Source organism: Nyctibius grandis, chromosome 2, assembly GCF_013368605.1.
Source record: "Nyctibius grandis isolate bNycGra1 chromosome 2, bNycGra1.pri, whole genome shotgun sequence".
Taxonomy (NCBI): domain Eukaryota; kingdom Metazoa; phylum Chordata; class Aves; order Nyctibiiformes; family Nyctibiidae; genus Nyctibius; species Nyctibius grandis.
Genome location: NC_090659.1, coordinates 64,797,285 through 64,811,834, shown reverse-complemented (window position 1 = coordinate 64,811,834; position 14,550 = coordinate 64,797,285). Strand labels below are relative to the sequence as shown.

The 14,550-nt window shown below is 39.2% G+C and overlaps 1 protein-coding gene across 4 annotated transcripts in view; it reads left to right on the top strand.

Moving 5' to 3' along the window:
• The window catches only part of PCCA (propionyl-CoA carboxylase subunit alpha), a 566,570-nt gene that overhangs the window by 377,443 nt on the left and 174,577 nt on the right, over positions 1-14,550 (top strand). For all 4 annotated transcript variants that reach the window (XR_011047688.1, XM_068395362.1, XM_068395359.1 and 1 more), the window contains one exon: positions 6,763-6,913. Coding sequence is in view for 3 of the 4 variants with exons in the window: in XM_068395359.1 (XP_068251460.1) it covers positions 6,763-6,913 (151 nt within the window). In the remaining variant the exon portion in view is untranslated. The remainder of the gene's footprint in view (positions 1-6,762; positions 6,914-14,550) is intronic.

The window sequence follows — 14,550 nt, the reverse complement described above, 5'->3', positions numbered from 1 at the left end:
GAGAATATGTGTAGAAAAAAGGGCAGAAGGAAGTTCTGATTTCAGAAAACCAGACGTAGGTATATCACTACCCGTGGGAATTCCCAGTGTAATGTGTTCACCAGCTGGGATGGGCTTGCCATTATTTCATAGTACAGAACTATGTGGTGCAACAATTTAGGATGTGAGGAAGGCACATAATTCAAATGGTATTTATTTAGAGGCAGCACGTAAGTTAATGTTGGATCGTAATTGTGGGACTGGCACTGTTTATGACTTAGATTTTAAATTAAAAATACAAAATTTAAATCTAGGGATACAAACCCACCAATAAATGCTTAAATGGCTCTTCTTCCTGATAGTGCTTGTGGATTTCATGGAAGCCTTATGCCTATACTGTGGTTTTGTTTGTGAAATGTGAAGTCTTCAGGTCCCAAAATGTGAAGTCTTCAGGTCCCGATATAATGTGCATGTGCATGTACATATACCTAAGCACTTAGGAGAGTCTTTTGCCTCAGGAGTACATGTAAGGTGCTGGACGCCCACTACTACCTGCTCATTCTCCATGCCTGTGGTTGATTAAAGGGAGTGATATGTCTTTTTCTCACCAGCCACCTGTGATCAGAGTGTTTTCTTTCATCAGATATATCAGCCTTTTAACTTTCTTGGGCTTCTCTGTTGGAATTGCCAGTAAGTTTTCTCATCCCCTCCTACAACTCTACAAAAGAGTGTGGGCAAGTCAATAACTTCCAAAATTTGGTGTGAAATCTCTTCATCCTTCATGTTGTTGAATGTTTTAGACTCAGCCAGACTTTTACTGACAGCTTTGGAAGCCTTACCTGCCTTATAGCCACTTGCAGTTGGCTGCAGAATCCATTTATTTACAAAGGCTTACAAGACTGTTGCAGATAAGCAGGGCACTAACTTCTGTGAGACACCACAGAAACTCTAAGTTAGCCCTTCCTGTGAATGCTGTTTCAGTTAGTTTCATTGATTAATGACTCCTGGAAACCCCTTTTCTTGTATGGCTGAGTGGAGGAAGTACGAAGTCCTCAGTAGTCCTTTTTTTCTATTTTAAATGGTGGCTGCCATTAAGAGCTCTGAGATAGGTTGAAGCTTTTCTTTTTTCTTTTGTGAAGCCCAGGAGACAGGGATGCTATGAGCTAAAATGTTTATTTCTCTTATGTACAATTTAGGGCTTTTTGACTGACCTCTTCTCTTAATTTACTTTTTTCCTATGATGGTGTTTTCCTAAGTGTCTAGTTTAAGAGCCTGATTGTTGAGGGCCTTTTGGCTTTGAGAATAATCTGTATGATTTTCCTAAAGCTAAATCTGCAGCTGTTGAGCTTATCCTTATAAGATCATTTAGTGTTTGAATCTCCAGTTTCTCTAGGGTAGTTCAGTCTCTTGTTAAAAAACAAAAACCCAAACAACAAAAAAAAACCCCACCTCTCTTCTCAGGAGAGAAAGCTCTTTAGTTCACTCCCAGATGAGGTTACAGTATTCAAGTGTTCATAGTGATCAATCCCCCAGTTTCAAATAGGAGACCAACAAACTTTGCTTATGCCCTTTTAACATAGCCAATTGTCCTGCTCTGTTCTGGGAAGCACAGACAATAAGACACATCTGATCATTGCCAATTTTTTAGTTAGTGCTGGGTAAAGTTAGTGCTATGCAAAACTTCTAGTGACTTACAGTAATTTTCTTTGCTTCTAGCTTCACACCTCTTTGGAAGATGCTGTTGGCTTCTCATTTCCCCAAAGAGGCTGAAATTTAAACAGATGAGTAACATTTAATAGTCTGTTCCTTAGTTCAGTTTTTGTTCCTCCTCTGCCCAAACTCTTCTCTATTCATTTTCAGAGACAGTTGCTATGAGACAGTGTACTTTGGCAAGAAAAAATGCGAGGGTGTGGTTGTATTTTCCTGTCTGCTAGAGTGATTAATAAGGGATTCTTCCCCATGTGGAGAAACAGGGCCCATAAGCTTATCAGAAAATCCATTGATCCTTTAGGATCAATCTAAAGTAAATGGATAGATGGAAAGTAAATATACAAGAGTCTTAGCTGACTTCCTATTCAATAACTGGAGCTCAAAGGAGTGCTCTTAAACTTCACTTTGATGAGAGCAGGTGTCCTACCTAACCATTTTGGAACCTGTTGGAAGATTTTTAAAGCTCTTTAACTTTTGACTCACCACTTGGGTGAAGGAATGTCCAGCTGTTCAGAGGCACCTGGCTATCTATACTATTTGATGCCCAAAGTTAAGAATTTGGAATGTTGTTATGGAGAAGTGCCACACAAAGGCCCTTCCATTCACCATGATCATCCAGTGCTATCCTTTGCTGTAGCCACCAAAAAGATTAAACATTTGATCCTCCATGGAATACCATTTAGAATCATATAATTATAGAATCATTTAGGTTGCAAAAGACCCTTAAGATCATGAAGTCCAACCGTTAACCTAACACTGCCAGGTCCACCACTAAACCATGTCCCTAAGCACCACATCTACACGTCTTTTAAATACCTCCAGGGATGGCGACTCCACCACTTCCCTGGTCAACCTGTGCCAATGCTTGACAACCCTTTTGGTGAAGAAATTTTTCCTGATATCCAATCTAAACCTCCCCTGGCACAACTTGAGGCCATTTCCTCTTGTCCTATCACTTGTTACCTGGGAGAAGAGACTAACACCCACCTTGCTACAACCTCCTTTCAGGTAGTGGCAGAGAGTGATAAGGTCTCCTCTGAGCCTCCTTTTCTCCAGGCTAAACAACCCCAGTTCCCTCAGCGACTCCTCATAAGACTTGTGCTCTAGACCTTTCATCAGCTTCGTTGCTGTCCTCCTTTGGACTCTCTCCAGTACCTCAATGTCTTTCTTGTAGTGAGGGGCCCAAAACTGAACACAGTATTTGAGATGCGGTCTCTAACTATCGTATCTCAAAATGCTGAGCTTCCTGACACTGGGTGTTAAACCTCTCTACACTTTCAGGACTTTTCTGGACAAGTAATGATGGAACAGCGCCCTGCCATTGTATTCTGTACTAGCATGCAAGATCCGTATTAGCATTCACAGTGAGCAAGTCCTTAGAACTTGCTAGCTGCCTGCTTATTCTGCTTTGTTGTCTCTACTTTTCTCCAGTGATTCCATGTCCTTTGGGTTAAACCTTTAGCATCCAAGACTTTCAAAATAAGATGATTCTTAGGACAGTCTCTCAGCAATTTCCCCAAATTTCCCTGAGTTTCATCTCAGGCAGGAAATAATTTATTGGTTTTTTTTCTTCCTAACTGCATACATTCAGAGTTGAGATTTTCTTATCTATCCTAGATGTTAGTTTTGCGATGTCTTTTTAAATTGAAATATGTTCTTTGTTTCAGTTCAAAGGACAAAAATGTTTCTTTCTATTTCTGTGCATGACAGAAAGATCTAAGAGGCAGGAGATTTAAAAGGGAGGCTATTTTACCAGTAAGTGACTGCATTAGAATGCAAGTGAAACAGTTAAACTATTTTTGTGACCTTTTTTGCATGCTCCATTGTTAGCTTCTCTCAGGAATGTTTCTGTCCTTGGAAGATGCACAGACAGCAACTTCTTTCACTTTCTCCAAGCACTAAGCTCTCTCTGAAAGATCTCAGTATGATGCCAAGTACTTCAGGATCGTATTCCAGATTAACTGCCAAGGTGCTACTTGAAGCCAATGACAATTTGAATGAATGCGTATAGACAAGAACTTAGCAGACGCTGTGTACAAGTTCTCCTTACAGTTGTGCTGCATGTATGTATATCAGACTCCACATTTGCTCTCGCTCTCTCTAGAAATTCTTGAAGGATTTGGGGTTAAGAGAAATAGTGCACCTGTTCTGTTTGTGACTGTGTACAGGATTCATAGGTGTGCACGGTTTAGATGTGGGGGCAAAACTGTATTCTCAAATACTTTAGCATATTTATGCCGGCAGTGTGGTAGTACGTAATAGATATTTCAAAGGAGAATGGGTTTTGTAGATAAGTAATTTCTTTAAACAAACAGTATGCCTAACTATTTCCTAAGAGCAGGTAAAGCTGACCTTTACATTTAGAAAATGAAGGTACTATTCTCTCCCAGTGTAGTGGTATCTTCAGAGGAAGGGTAAATCTTATTGGTGAATATTTTTTTTTTTTTTTGGTCTAAGCTGAGGAGTAAATTTCCACTGACAGTATAACTGTACTTTTCAAAATTTCAACCTTATCTGTGAATAAAGGTGGTGGATATATTTTGGGAAACGTTATCTGATGAACTAGAAGTGGAGAGGTAACATCTTGCCCATGCGGTCATTTCTCTGGATGTAGAAACAATGGAACAAACCAACTGTGTTGTCTTTGATCAACTTTACAGAAGCTTGAAGAAGGTCTTATGAGTGAAATGTCAGGTCTGATCTTAGTTTTTCTTTTTGGTGCTTTTATCTTGCGAATCCTTTTTATTTTGCGGTCTTCATGCTGCCATAGGAGCTATTTGGTCGAAAGAATAATGTATATGTGTGAGAAAAAGATGTGAAGTCAGGTTTAAAATGCTGTGTTTTCAAGTGATGCCTAATTAGATTAGAGAAGAGTTATTTCAGTTGTAAAAGGTGCATTGTTCAAGAAGGGAGAAACAATGTATACGAAAGGTGAAGCAGCAGAGGGGAATGGGAAAACTTTGGTTAATTAACCTAGCTGATTGCAGAGATGATCCAGTCATTTCAGAGCATAAAGCTAAACCACATGGCAGAGATCAAGTTTAGCAGTGTGACACCTCTGTTCCATTCTTTGGCTACAGCAGGAGGTGAACAGAGAGATCTCAGACCTACATTTAACAAACATAGGGAAGACACTACTGTAATAAGGGGGAGTAACTGTCTTTCATCCACATGAGAAGTAATAATGGTTATTCTAGAAATAGAGTATGAAGCCAATATTGAAAAGATTCTGTTCTTCATAAGCCGCTCATTGACCTTTCATGATCAAAGCCCTGCAGAAACCCCAAACTGAATTATGAATTGTTACTTTTGTGTAATGTATTATCCTCTTATTGAATCAAAATAAGAAATATTATGAAACTCTCTTATGTTACCAGTGCCTATTTTTGATAGGTATGACATGGTTTTGCACATCTTCTGCTTTTTCCTTTGATCTGGTGTAAGATCTGATAGCTTTCTTTGGATTGGATTTCCTTTTCCTGTTGATCCCGTTGTTTGCCAAGAAAGAAACTTTTTCCTAAATTCTGAAAATGCCTGCCCTGCCGTCCATCGGAGTCTGCCCGTGTGGGCACTGGAAGGATGGAGGTGCTAAGTAGCACTTTTCTCTGAAGAAAAGGATTCCATTCTCTCTCCTAGTTTGCCCAAATATTTCCTCACTTTTTGTGTCATGTCAAATATGGTTTGTTGTGGCAGAAGTCTCTAGCTCTTCTGTGAGTTCACATCTCTGTGAAAAACCCCATAGTAAATACTGAAACATAAGTCCTGACCCAGCACTGGCTTCTGTCTGAGTGCAGTCCTGGGCCCCAGATGGAGCTTCACTGACTTTGATGGGGCCACTTCAGATATGTGGAGGTTCCTGACTGCTCCTTTGCAGAATTAGGACCCACTGTTGAGACACCTCAAGAAATACATAACATTTGGTATTTTTGTTTTAAACAGTAACTTAGAGGTAAGGTAGAAATGACTTCCTATTCCCTTAAAAAAGTACTTTTAAAATGACAGCTGAGTTATGTGCCTAATGTAAGTCACTGCAGAAATGTAATAAGCATATTTATAACCTCATATAAGATGAACAACTACATGTTCTTTCATTGAAGGACGGTGTATCAGTGAAACCAGTTTCACAGCTTTGATGGAAAGCCACAGAAATTTCTCTAGCTCTGGATTAACAGTCTGCGTAGGTTAATCTAAATCTGAATTTGAAGTACAGAGGAGAGTAACAAGCAGAATCCATACCTTCCACTGGTCCAGTGAATCAAAAGACTCAAGAAGTGGCATGTTGCTCTCCTAGAACGAGAAGGCTTGGCATTTGGGCAGTGTTCACAGTGGCTCCTGAGGTGGTAGCTGAGCGGCTCTTTGGGTGCCCTTGAGTGTGTCCAGGGTTTGTGGAAAGGGATGAATTGCAATTAACAAACATAGATAACTAGTCTTCAGCTTACAAGTAAAGCTGAGAGAGGAAATACAGGATGTGAAGGTTTAAGTCATGGTATTGTTGACGGTGTTTTAGTTAAATACTATGAATGCCCAAATTTTCTTCATTGCAATCTTGCTTGCATAAGAAGCCTGAATAAATACTTCATTACATTCCAAAGCTTCTTTATTGCATAGAATATCAATGAAATGGCCACGCTGTTTTAATTCAGAGTCAGAAAACAAATTCCCATTAGACCTCCTCCTGTATTTTCTTATTCATATTTTCATTGGATGGATTTTTTTAGTTAGTTTATTTTGCAAATAGATATGCCTTCTAAAGTATCATGGATTTGTATGTATTTGTTTTTGTTTAACCCGTATTATTATAGATCTCTGTTCTAAAAACGTTGTATTCTGTTATTTTATATTTTAGAGAATACTGTTATTTATCCTGAATTTCCTGTATATTAGCAGTACTTGCGAAGCATGCAGTGTATCTAGGAGCAATATAAATGTAAAGGTATACATTTGACAGTCTTGACATGTTTTCCTAACTTGAATAATGCTGTTCTCTTTTGGTGGTAGTTTAAAGCAGAAGATGAAATAATTTAATCATTACTATTTTTTTAACTAAAGAAAAGCATTGTTTCTGTGTTGTAGCACTTTTCTAGACCCTGAAACTCGAAGAGCAATGGGAGAACAAGCAGTAGCTCTTGCCAAAGCAGTAAAATATTCCTCTGCTGGAACAGTAGAATTCCTTGTGGACTCCAGTAAGAATTTCTACTTCTTGGAAATGAATACTAGACTTCAGGTAAGAAAAACAGCTCTACAGATTCAGAAAAGTGTTATTTAAAAAAACAGAACATAACTTCCTTGCATACTTAGGGGTCTGCTCCTGCAAAGACTTTACACATAACTAACTTGATGCATGTGAGCACTTCCCACTGAACTTAAAAGATCTACTCACTTAAATAAGCCTGCATATACAAGACTTTGCAGCAGTGAGCCCTTGCACAGCACTCAAGTAAGCGTTTGGAGCTTTTGCTCTTTGTTACACTTGACCTAAAGACCTTGCAAGAGGTCACTGTTAAGTGCCACTGTGAGTGCACACTAAGTGGGTAGCCACTGTGCTCTGATGCTTTTCTCCACTGGTCCCTGAAGTTTCTTTTTTATTTTTTGTTCTTTGATGATCAGTTCCTGAGTTTCTCTAGGAGAGTGATTAACACTATAGGTGTGTATCAGCAATAAAAACACTAGCAACCTGCATCTGATTGAAATTGTGACTGGAATGCAACTGTGTAAAAAGCATGCTGATATGGTGTAGGGTTTTTGTAGCAACTCGTGGTCAGTAGTAGATGTTATAATGTACACTGCAAATGAATGGACAAACTGTTTATGGAAAACCCTCTCTACCTCGCATTTCACTGTTATAATGCATTTCTGGTCATAGTCTAAGGAAACAGGCACATAACTTAAAGTCTGGATGTCATTGTCAAAGACAGGAAGAAAGTTCAACTTGTTAGCAAGTAAATTCCATCATCTTTATCCTCCTTTTCTCACTTTTTAAAATAATGCTAGAAAAACTGAAATGTGGAATCAAGCAACAGAGTGATTAGCTTCTTACTCTGTTATAGCTACATTTTGTGAGGGCTGTGTCCTGCCTGCTGCTTGTATATGTGGACAGTGATAGAGCATAAAGAGATCCTCATGATGCTGACATCTTTGCATGACTTTGTATAAATTTATGCTTTGGGTAAAGAAGTGAGAGAGGATTTGGGGTACAAAGGGGGAATGGGAGTGTTGCAGTCTTCCCCCGTACCAGGAGAAGACTGCTGGTAAAATTTGCCTTGCCTTGCAGGGCAGCAGTGTTTTTGGAATTAGTCATGGCAGTTATACTTCACGTGCTTTTGCTAGGAGTTTGCTAGGCACAATCTGGTCTACCTTAGATTCAGTTAGAGAGGGTGCTGGTTAATGGCAATGTATAGTTCATTAAAATATTATGAAGAATTTCTGTCTCTTTGGTCATACTCTTTACACTTTTCCTGATCTTGTAGTTTTTGAGAGAACACTTTTTAGTGACTCTCCATGTTCTTGCTTTCATAGAAGAAAATTGATTTATGGTTTTCTGCATAACCCACCACAAGTTCAAAACCATTTCCTTGCTGTAGTATATTATTATCCATCAATTCCTAAATGGAATTAGCGATGGAGTATCCTTGGAGTTGATTCTTTTTGCGATTCGTTTTTAAGATGTTATCTTTGCTGTGTTGTGGTGTCTTCCCCCCACAATGCATAGTGGTAAGTGTTCAAAGTCCCAAACGTCAAACTTGCTTAATTGTAGAGGTCTCCACGTATGCACAATTTAAGGACTTTAAGGACTTTATTTAAGGACTTCAAAGACTCCATTTGAAATCTAGCCTAAGTAGTTTGACAATCCCCTGTAACAGCAGACTCATTCTTTCCAACTCTTAAAGAAATTTGCTAATCTTAAATTACAGTACTTGTGTAGATATTCTCTAATTCTTCTATCCTGACTGTATATTGTCTCTAATTAGCATTTCAGCTTGAGGCTGGAGAGTGGTAATTTTCTCTGATTCTTCTCCAGGCTTACCTGATTCTTCTGTCACTTCTCCCAGGTCGCAGGCTTTACTGTCTGTTCAGCTAACAGTTATGCAACTAGCATCTCGTTCTTCCTCCCTTCTATTAAGAACCAAACATAGAAACTCTAATGAAGCATGTCCAGATATAACTTCAGAACCAAGAGAGTCTCTAGCTGTCCATGTATTGCTTCAGCCTTTTCCTTTTGCATCTCCGAACTGTGAACAGTGGCTAACAGGCTCACTTGCCCTGTTTTTGCTGAGTGCTCCACAGCTGGAAGAACTTTCCTAAATGATGGACAACTAATCCATAAATGATGCTCGTAAGGAGGTCTTTGTTAGTGTGCATTACAGACACAGCTACCTGTCAGCATCATCAGAACGTGTCTACTAAATTATGCAATTTCCTGCATCTGTTTTAACATTTCAGCAATCTCTAATCAGATCACTGTAGCCTTTTTACTTTACAGACTTCAGAATATACTTGCGTAAAGCTAATGAAACCGCGTCTAATACTTTGCACTGCCTGCTGATTTCTTCCCTCCCTCCCTTTGGTAGACCTGTCAGATACCTTCCAGAGTTTTTTGTAAATTATTTTGCGGTAATTGAGAGTTGTATTATTATTTGGCTTTTTGGGGAACTCTTTGGGAATATACATTTTCTGCTGTGTAGTTCTGCAAAAAGTATAAGTAGCACCTTACAGGAAATTTATGTTTTATTTAATTTTTGTTTTAAGTGTTGCTGCAATACAATATGAGGTTGGAAAGTGAAAAAAGTTGGTGAATCAGCTCCATTGTGTCTCTTCTATGCTACACAAATCTGTTACAGATGTTTCACTCCCTCCAAGTGATTCAGCTAGAATGATTTATTCTTTGCTGTTGAAAATGTACTTTTTGTTTTATCTGCTGCTCTGCCATCTTTTAGAGGCTAGCTGCTAAGTATGAGACACAAGACCAGATAATTGCGTAGCAAAACTAGTTGTTCTTGCTTTTCACAAGAAAACATAGAAATGGCTGCCCTGGCAGCTACAAGACAACTTCTGTATGTTGTCATTTAAGGCACTTTTGGAGTGGTTTTCAGGCAGCTTTCCCCTGTTAGGATTATTGAGGCAGACCAGATGTTGAATGTCTGATTCTTTATAGCTGTTCACACTGCAGTGCGCTTTGGATTATCTAGTTGTCATCAGCCTAATCAAAGGCAGTTGTAGTCCAAAATAGTCAAACAAGAGCTTTGAAATAAATAAAAAGTTTCTTACCCCTTAGATTGATAGCCTTTCTAACTTCCAAATTGTGTCAAAATCTCCTTATCATGCTATCATCAGAAGTGCTGGCTTTCACCAGAAAAGTCTCTTCTGCTTTTCACTGGAAGATTAAAAATGTTCCTCTTTGACTTTATAGGAAGAGAGTCTACAGTCTGTAAATAAAGAATATCTGTTAACATATGGGTGTGCGTTGTGGCTAAGCTTCTTACATGTGAATCAATAGGTGACAGCAAAGGGAAAATATCGCATATTCTAGCAGTTTGTAGTACCTCGAAATGAGAAGCATCTCTCATTGGCTTGAGGAGAACTGAGAAAAGTGCAATGAGCAGTGTGAAGAGAGCACTTACCCTGAATACAGTTTATACGTCTGTGTGTCAGGTCTGCTCCCAACCTTCTACCTCCCCCACGCGTTGTGCAATTTAAATAACAAGTGAGCACTCCCTTCCTCTTCAAAACATGACCAAATTTGCTTAGAGTAATCCGATAGAAAAGATCGCCTGTATAGACTGTATTCAGCACAGTGGAGTTGAGAAATACGGTAATTTGAGTAGCAGTGTGTTTTCTCCTCATGTGACAGTTTCAATATTTTTGTCATAACTTTTTAGAGATTAAAAGTTAATTTTGACATGTTTGTAAGAGATTTATTGAAAGCAAATGGCATATCTGTATGTTTTGATTTTACAGTTAATTGTAGAGAGAGTATTTCTTTAAATATTTTCAAGTTCTTTCAAAGTAACTTGATTCTAAGGTATAAGGCGAATGTAAATAAACTTCCATACACCCATAAAACATTAGCCAGTGTTAAGATTTTTGTTCATCACTTTCAGTGTTTTCATCAGATCTTACTGACCTCTGGAAAATGCTGTATTCCAGAGCTTTGTCTTTGTACAAAACTGGCTGTGCCTGGTGTAAAAGACAGAGGAGGAATTTTGACGTGCAACATGTCTCTTTCTACCTCCCTTTTCATCTGTTTGTCCAGTCATGAAAGTATAAAAAGCATGGCTGGCAAATGTCTAAAGTATGTAGAAATCCTCTTGGTGATTGTCTGGAGCTCCACTGCTTGTAAGCTGCTGGTTCGAACAGTCTCTTAATGGTATCTGCATTCTGTTGCACATCAGTAGGCAGCACCTGCTACACGTTTACTCAGTGAAGGAGAGAAGTGCTGGAAAATATTGCAGCTGCACAATATAAACAGTAGCAGCAAAACATAAATAGCGAAGTGATGAGCTGAGTCTGGATTGCCAGCTAAAACCACAGAGAGGTGGTGACTTCGGTATCCATAGCAGACCCATGGGATGACAAGAGGTGGTTTTCTTGTCTTGGTGTGCGTAACTGCCTGGAGGATGAATTGCGATAGGTGGGCAGGAGTATGGGAGCAGTGAAAGGGGCTGTCAGGAGCTGGAGGAGTAGATTTCGACAAAGTCTGAATGGCAGAGTTTCAAAGTAAAGTCTCAGGCGACTGTTTCTGTTGTTTGCCGAGACTCTTCATATTTCTTAATACTGGAATCTTGTTTACTGTGACACTTTGCTTCAGTCATTTTAAATAGGCTAACGAACAGTGTCAGATGGTAAAGACTTTCAATTGCTGTTAACCTGGGCTGAATTTGAACTACTGACCTAAAGGTGAAAGGTCTCTTATCCCATTACCAATCCCCTAAGCCCGCCAGAATCCATTCTGCACACAGTTTATACCAGCTGTTCATGGCCATTTTTAGAACCGAAAGAAAAGGTGATTTTGCTGCCAAACAACACTTCTTCACACAAGAGGGTCAGCCGACAACAGTTAACCAGATTTTTGCCACATTCTTGCCTCCTAATGCAACTTCCATTATGTAGCTACTGGTTGTCTGCTTTTCAGGCTTCCCAAAAGAACTACAGAAAAGCATTGCTAATTGTTGTTGACAGAAGAGAACGACATTGTTTGTGTAAGTCATTGAATCTGAAAGATGCCATTAACAGTGCTGCCAGGGCATGGAGTGATATCTTAGAGACAACATTACCACATAACTGTCATAGAATACTATTTAAAAAGTAGAGAAGAAGGAGGCTTCCCTCGATTTTTAATAAGCAAACAAAAGACCATTCTTCAAAGGGTATATTAGATTCTTTCCTTTGGTGAATTTGATGTAAAGAAAATCCAAGAATGGCTGCAGTGTGATCAGAGCCACCTTGAACGAAGTACTCTGAGAGGGCTTTAATAGTGCTGCTAAATACAGTGAAAGAAATTGTACTTTTAGGAAAGAAAGTGTAGATTTTCTGGGTGCAAGTTTATTTTCTTACATTGTGTATGTAGTGGAAAGGAAATTGTGTCAAATTACTGAATTGTGAGATTTTTTTTTTTGAAGTGCAGGATGTTAATTGAGAAAGTTATGTTGAAATTGTGAGCTAAATAACTTATGATATAAAGTGTGTGCTGTTTGTTTAAAACACAGAAAAGACAGATTCAGTATTCATAGGATGTGTAAGTGGTTTCTTACCCACATCTGTCCAGTACAATAAAGAAACAAATCCTTGCAAAGAAAAATTGGCAAAACTGTATCAATGATTATTGGAAGGTAACTTCCTATGAGGAAGTAGGTTAAATATTTTTCAAAGTTGTTATATGCTGTTATTAAAAAATTAGTTGGTACCAAATGTCCGTGTATTAGTTTTTATTTCTGCAACATCTTACTTACAAAACAATAAAAGAAGTCTACCCGAGCGTCTTAGTTTATGGAAATTTTTGTAGTCCTGGTTGCACTCAGTTCTTCAATCACATACTAATAAATCAGAAAATAAGCAGCAACTCGTATTATGTAACATGCCTATATAAAAGGACAACATAGGAGATTGCCTGTTATGTATTACTGTGTGCTTTCCATTCGTTCTGTACACTAATCCAAACATTGTCTGTTCTCCAGCAGCCTTTCTGAAAAGCTGTTCTTTACTATGTGCCCTCAACCCCCATATACATCGCTGCTGTGAACTATTTTGCAGAAAAAAGATGAGACCCCAGAGTGCTCCTGCTCATAGTAGTCAGGAGGCTGGCATGCCTGAACAGCAGAACGTGTGTGCGCCTCTGTTTGCTGTTCAGTTCTCTGAAACAGAAACCAGGCTTACTGAAATAAAGGGGGCTGAGGAGCATCTGTAAGTTGATGGGTTTGGGTCAATTGATACTGGATTTGGCTGCCACAGAAAAGCCCATGGGATTCCAGGTGAATCATGTTTCCTGGAAACTGAGGTGTATGTTGAAAGTTAGTTTTGAGATTATTTATCTGAATGTAAAGGAGTATATGACACCAACTAGGGACGTACGGTAGTAGGGGTGACGTAGGCTGTAGTTTTAAGTCTACTGAAACTTAGACTTTCTTGGCCGCTGTGGTCTGCTTGAGTGCTCCAAAACTGGTGTGTGAGTAACTTGATGCTTTACGCACACGGGGCAAGAGAGCAATCTATGAGAGTATCCAGAAGTGTTTGCTATTAGATCTGAGTACTTTGATGTTCTTGAGAAAAATGTGTCCTGAAATTATTCCCCTGAATTTAAGGGGAGCAGTCATTGCTAATTTAACTCTTAGCTCCAACTATTCATAGAAATTGCATGACTGTTTTTGTAGCTGTGGATGAACCCAAGTATGGTAAAGCTTTAAGACTGTTGGCTGTCCCAGAATGGGACGAGAGTTAGCAGCCTCTCCGTACTGTTCGGGGGATGGATGCTAACTGGACTGTGATGTCGGCAGGTTCCCCTAGCTCTTTTGTACCTGCTTTACTCTCTGTGTCCTGGGTCTTAGTTGTTATTTTCTTACAGGCTTTGCCACCAGTGTCGCTTGCTGTATAAACTGAAAGAGGTTAGGGAAGCAAAAACACTTGTAATGCTCACAGGGAGGCCGATTGCTGTGAGGTGTCTGAAGAAGAGCAGATCCCGTATGAAGGGGAAGCACTTTCCCTTTACCCTGTATGGATGTTGTTGGCCATAACAGCTATGGCTTTGTGGACTTGAAAGCAGGAACATAAGGGGCGTTTTTCAGAGAGAGGTGTGTGGATCACAGAAAGTGGGGAATAGGACTTTTTAAAGGAGGGATGTATTGTACTTAAGTGCATTGAAATGATGATTTGTTACAAATTGTTTATGACCAGATTTGGTCTAAGTCAAGGAACTGGTAATAAAGGTGATACTTTTGACAGCTAACTAATTGAGAGTTACCGCTGATCATTTTTTCTGCGTGTCCTGTTGAGAATAAAGTACAGCTGCCTTGATATAGCTATGATCTGTAGATCGTTTGCTGCAGACATGTCTGGTTTTGCCCTTTGTGTTAAGGACAGAGAGAATGTGTGAATTTACCCACTGTCATATAACCATACCACCATTGGCTCTTACCTTATCGACTGGCGCTTCCACTGGCAAGATCTTGGATCAGCTGACTGCAAAATCTGAGTATGACCCAAAGCTGGAAGGGTTGATCGCGTGTGATTCAGCTCTGTTTGTGAGCATATTTGCATTAATTTCTTTAAAAATTTAGTCCAGACTTTACTTGCTGTTTCATGGATGCTAAGGCTGTTTATGAAGAAGAGGTGTAGCATAAAATTAATAGAAGAAAACACAACAGGGCAGGC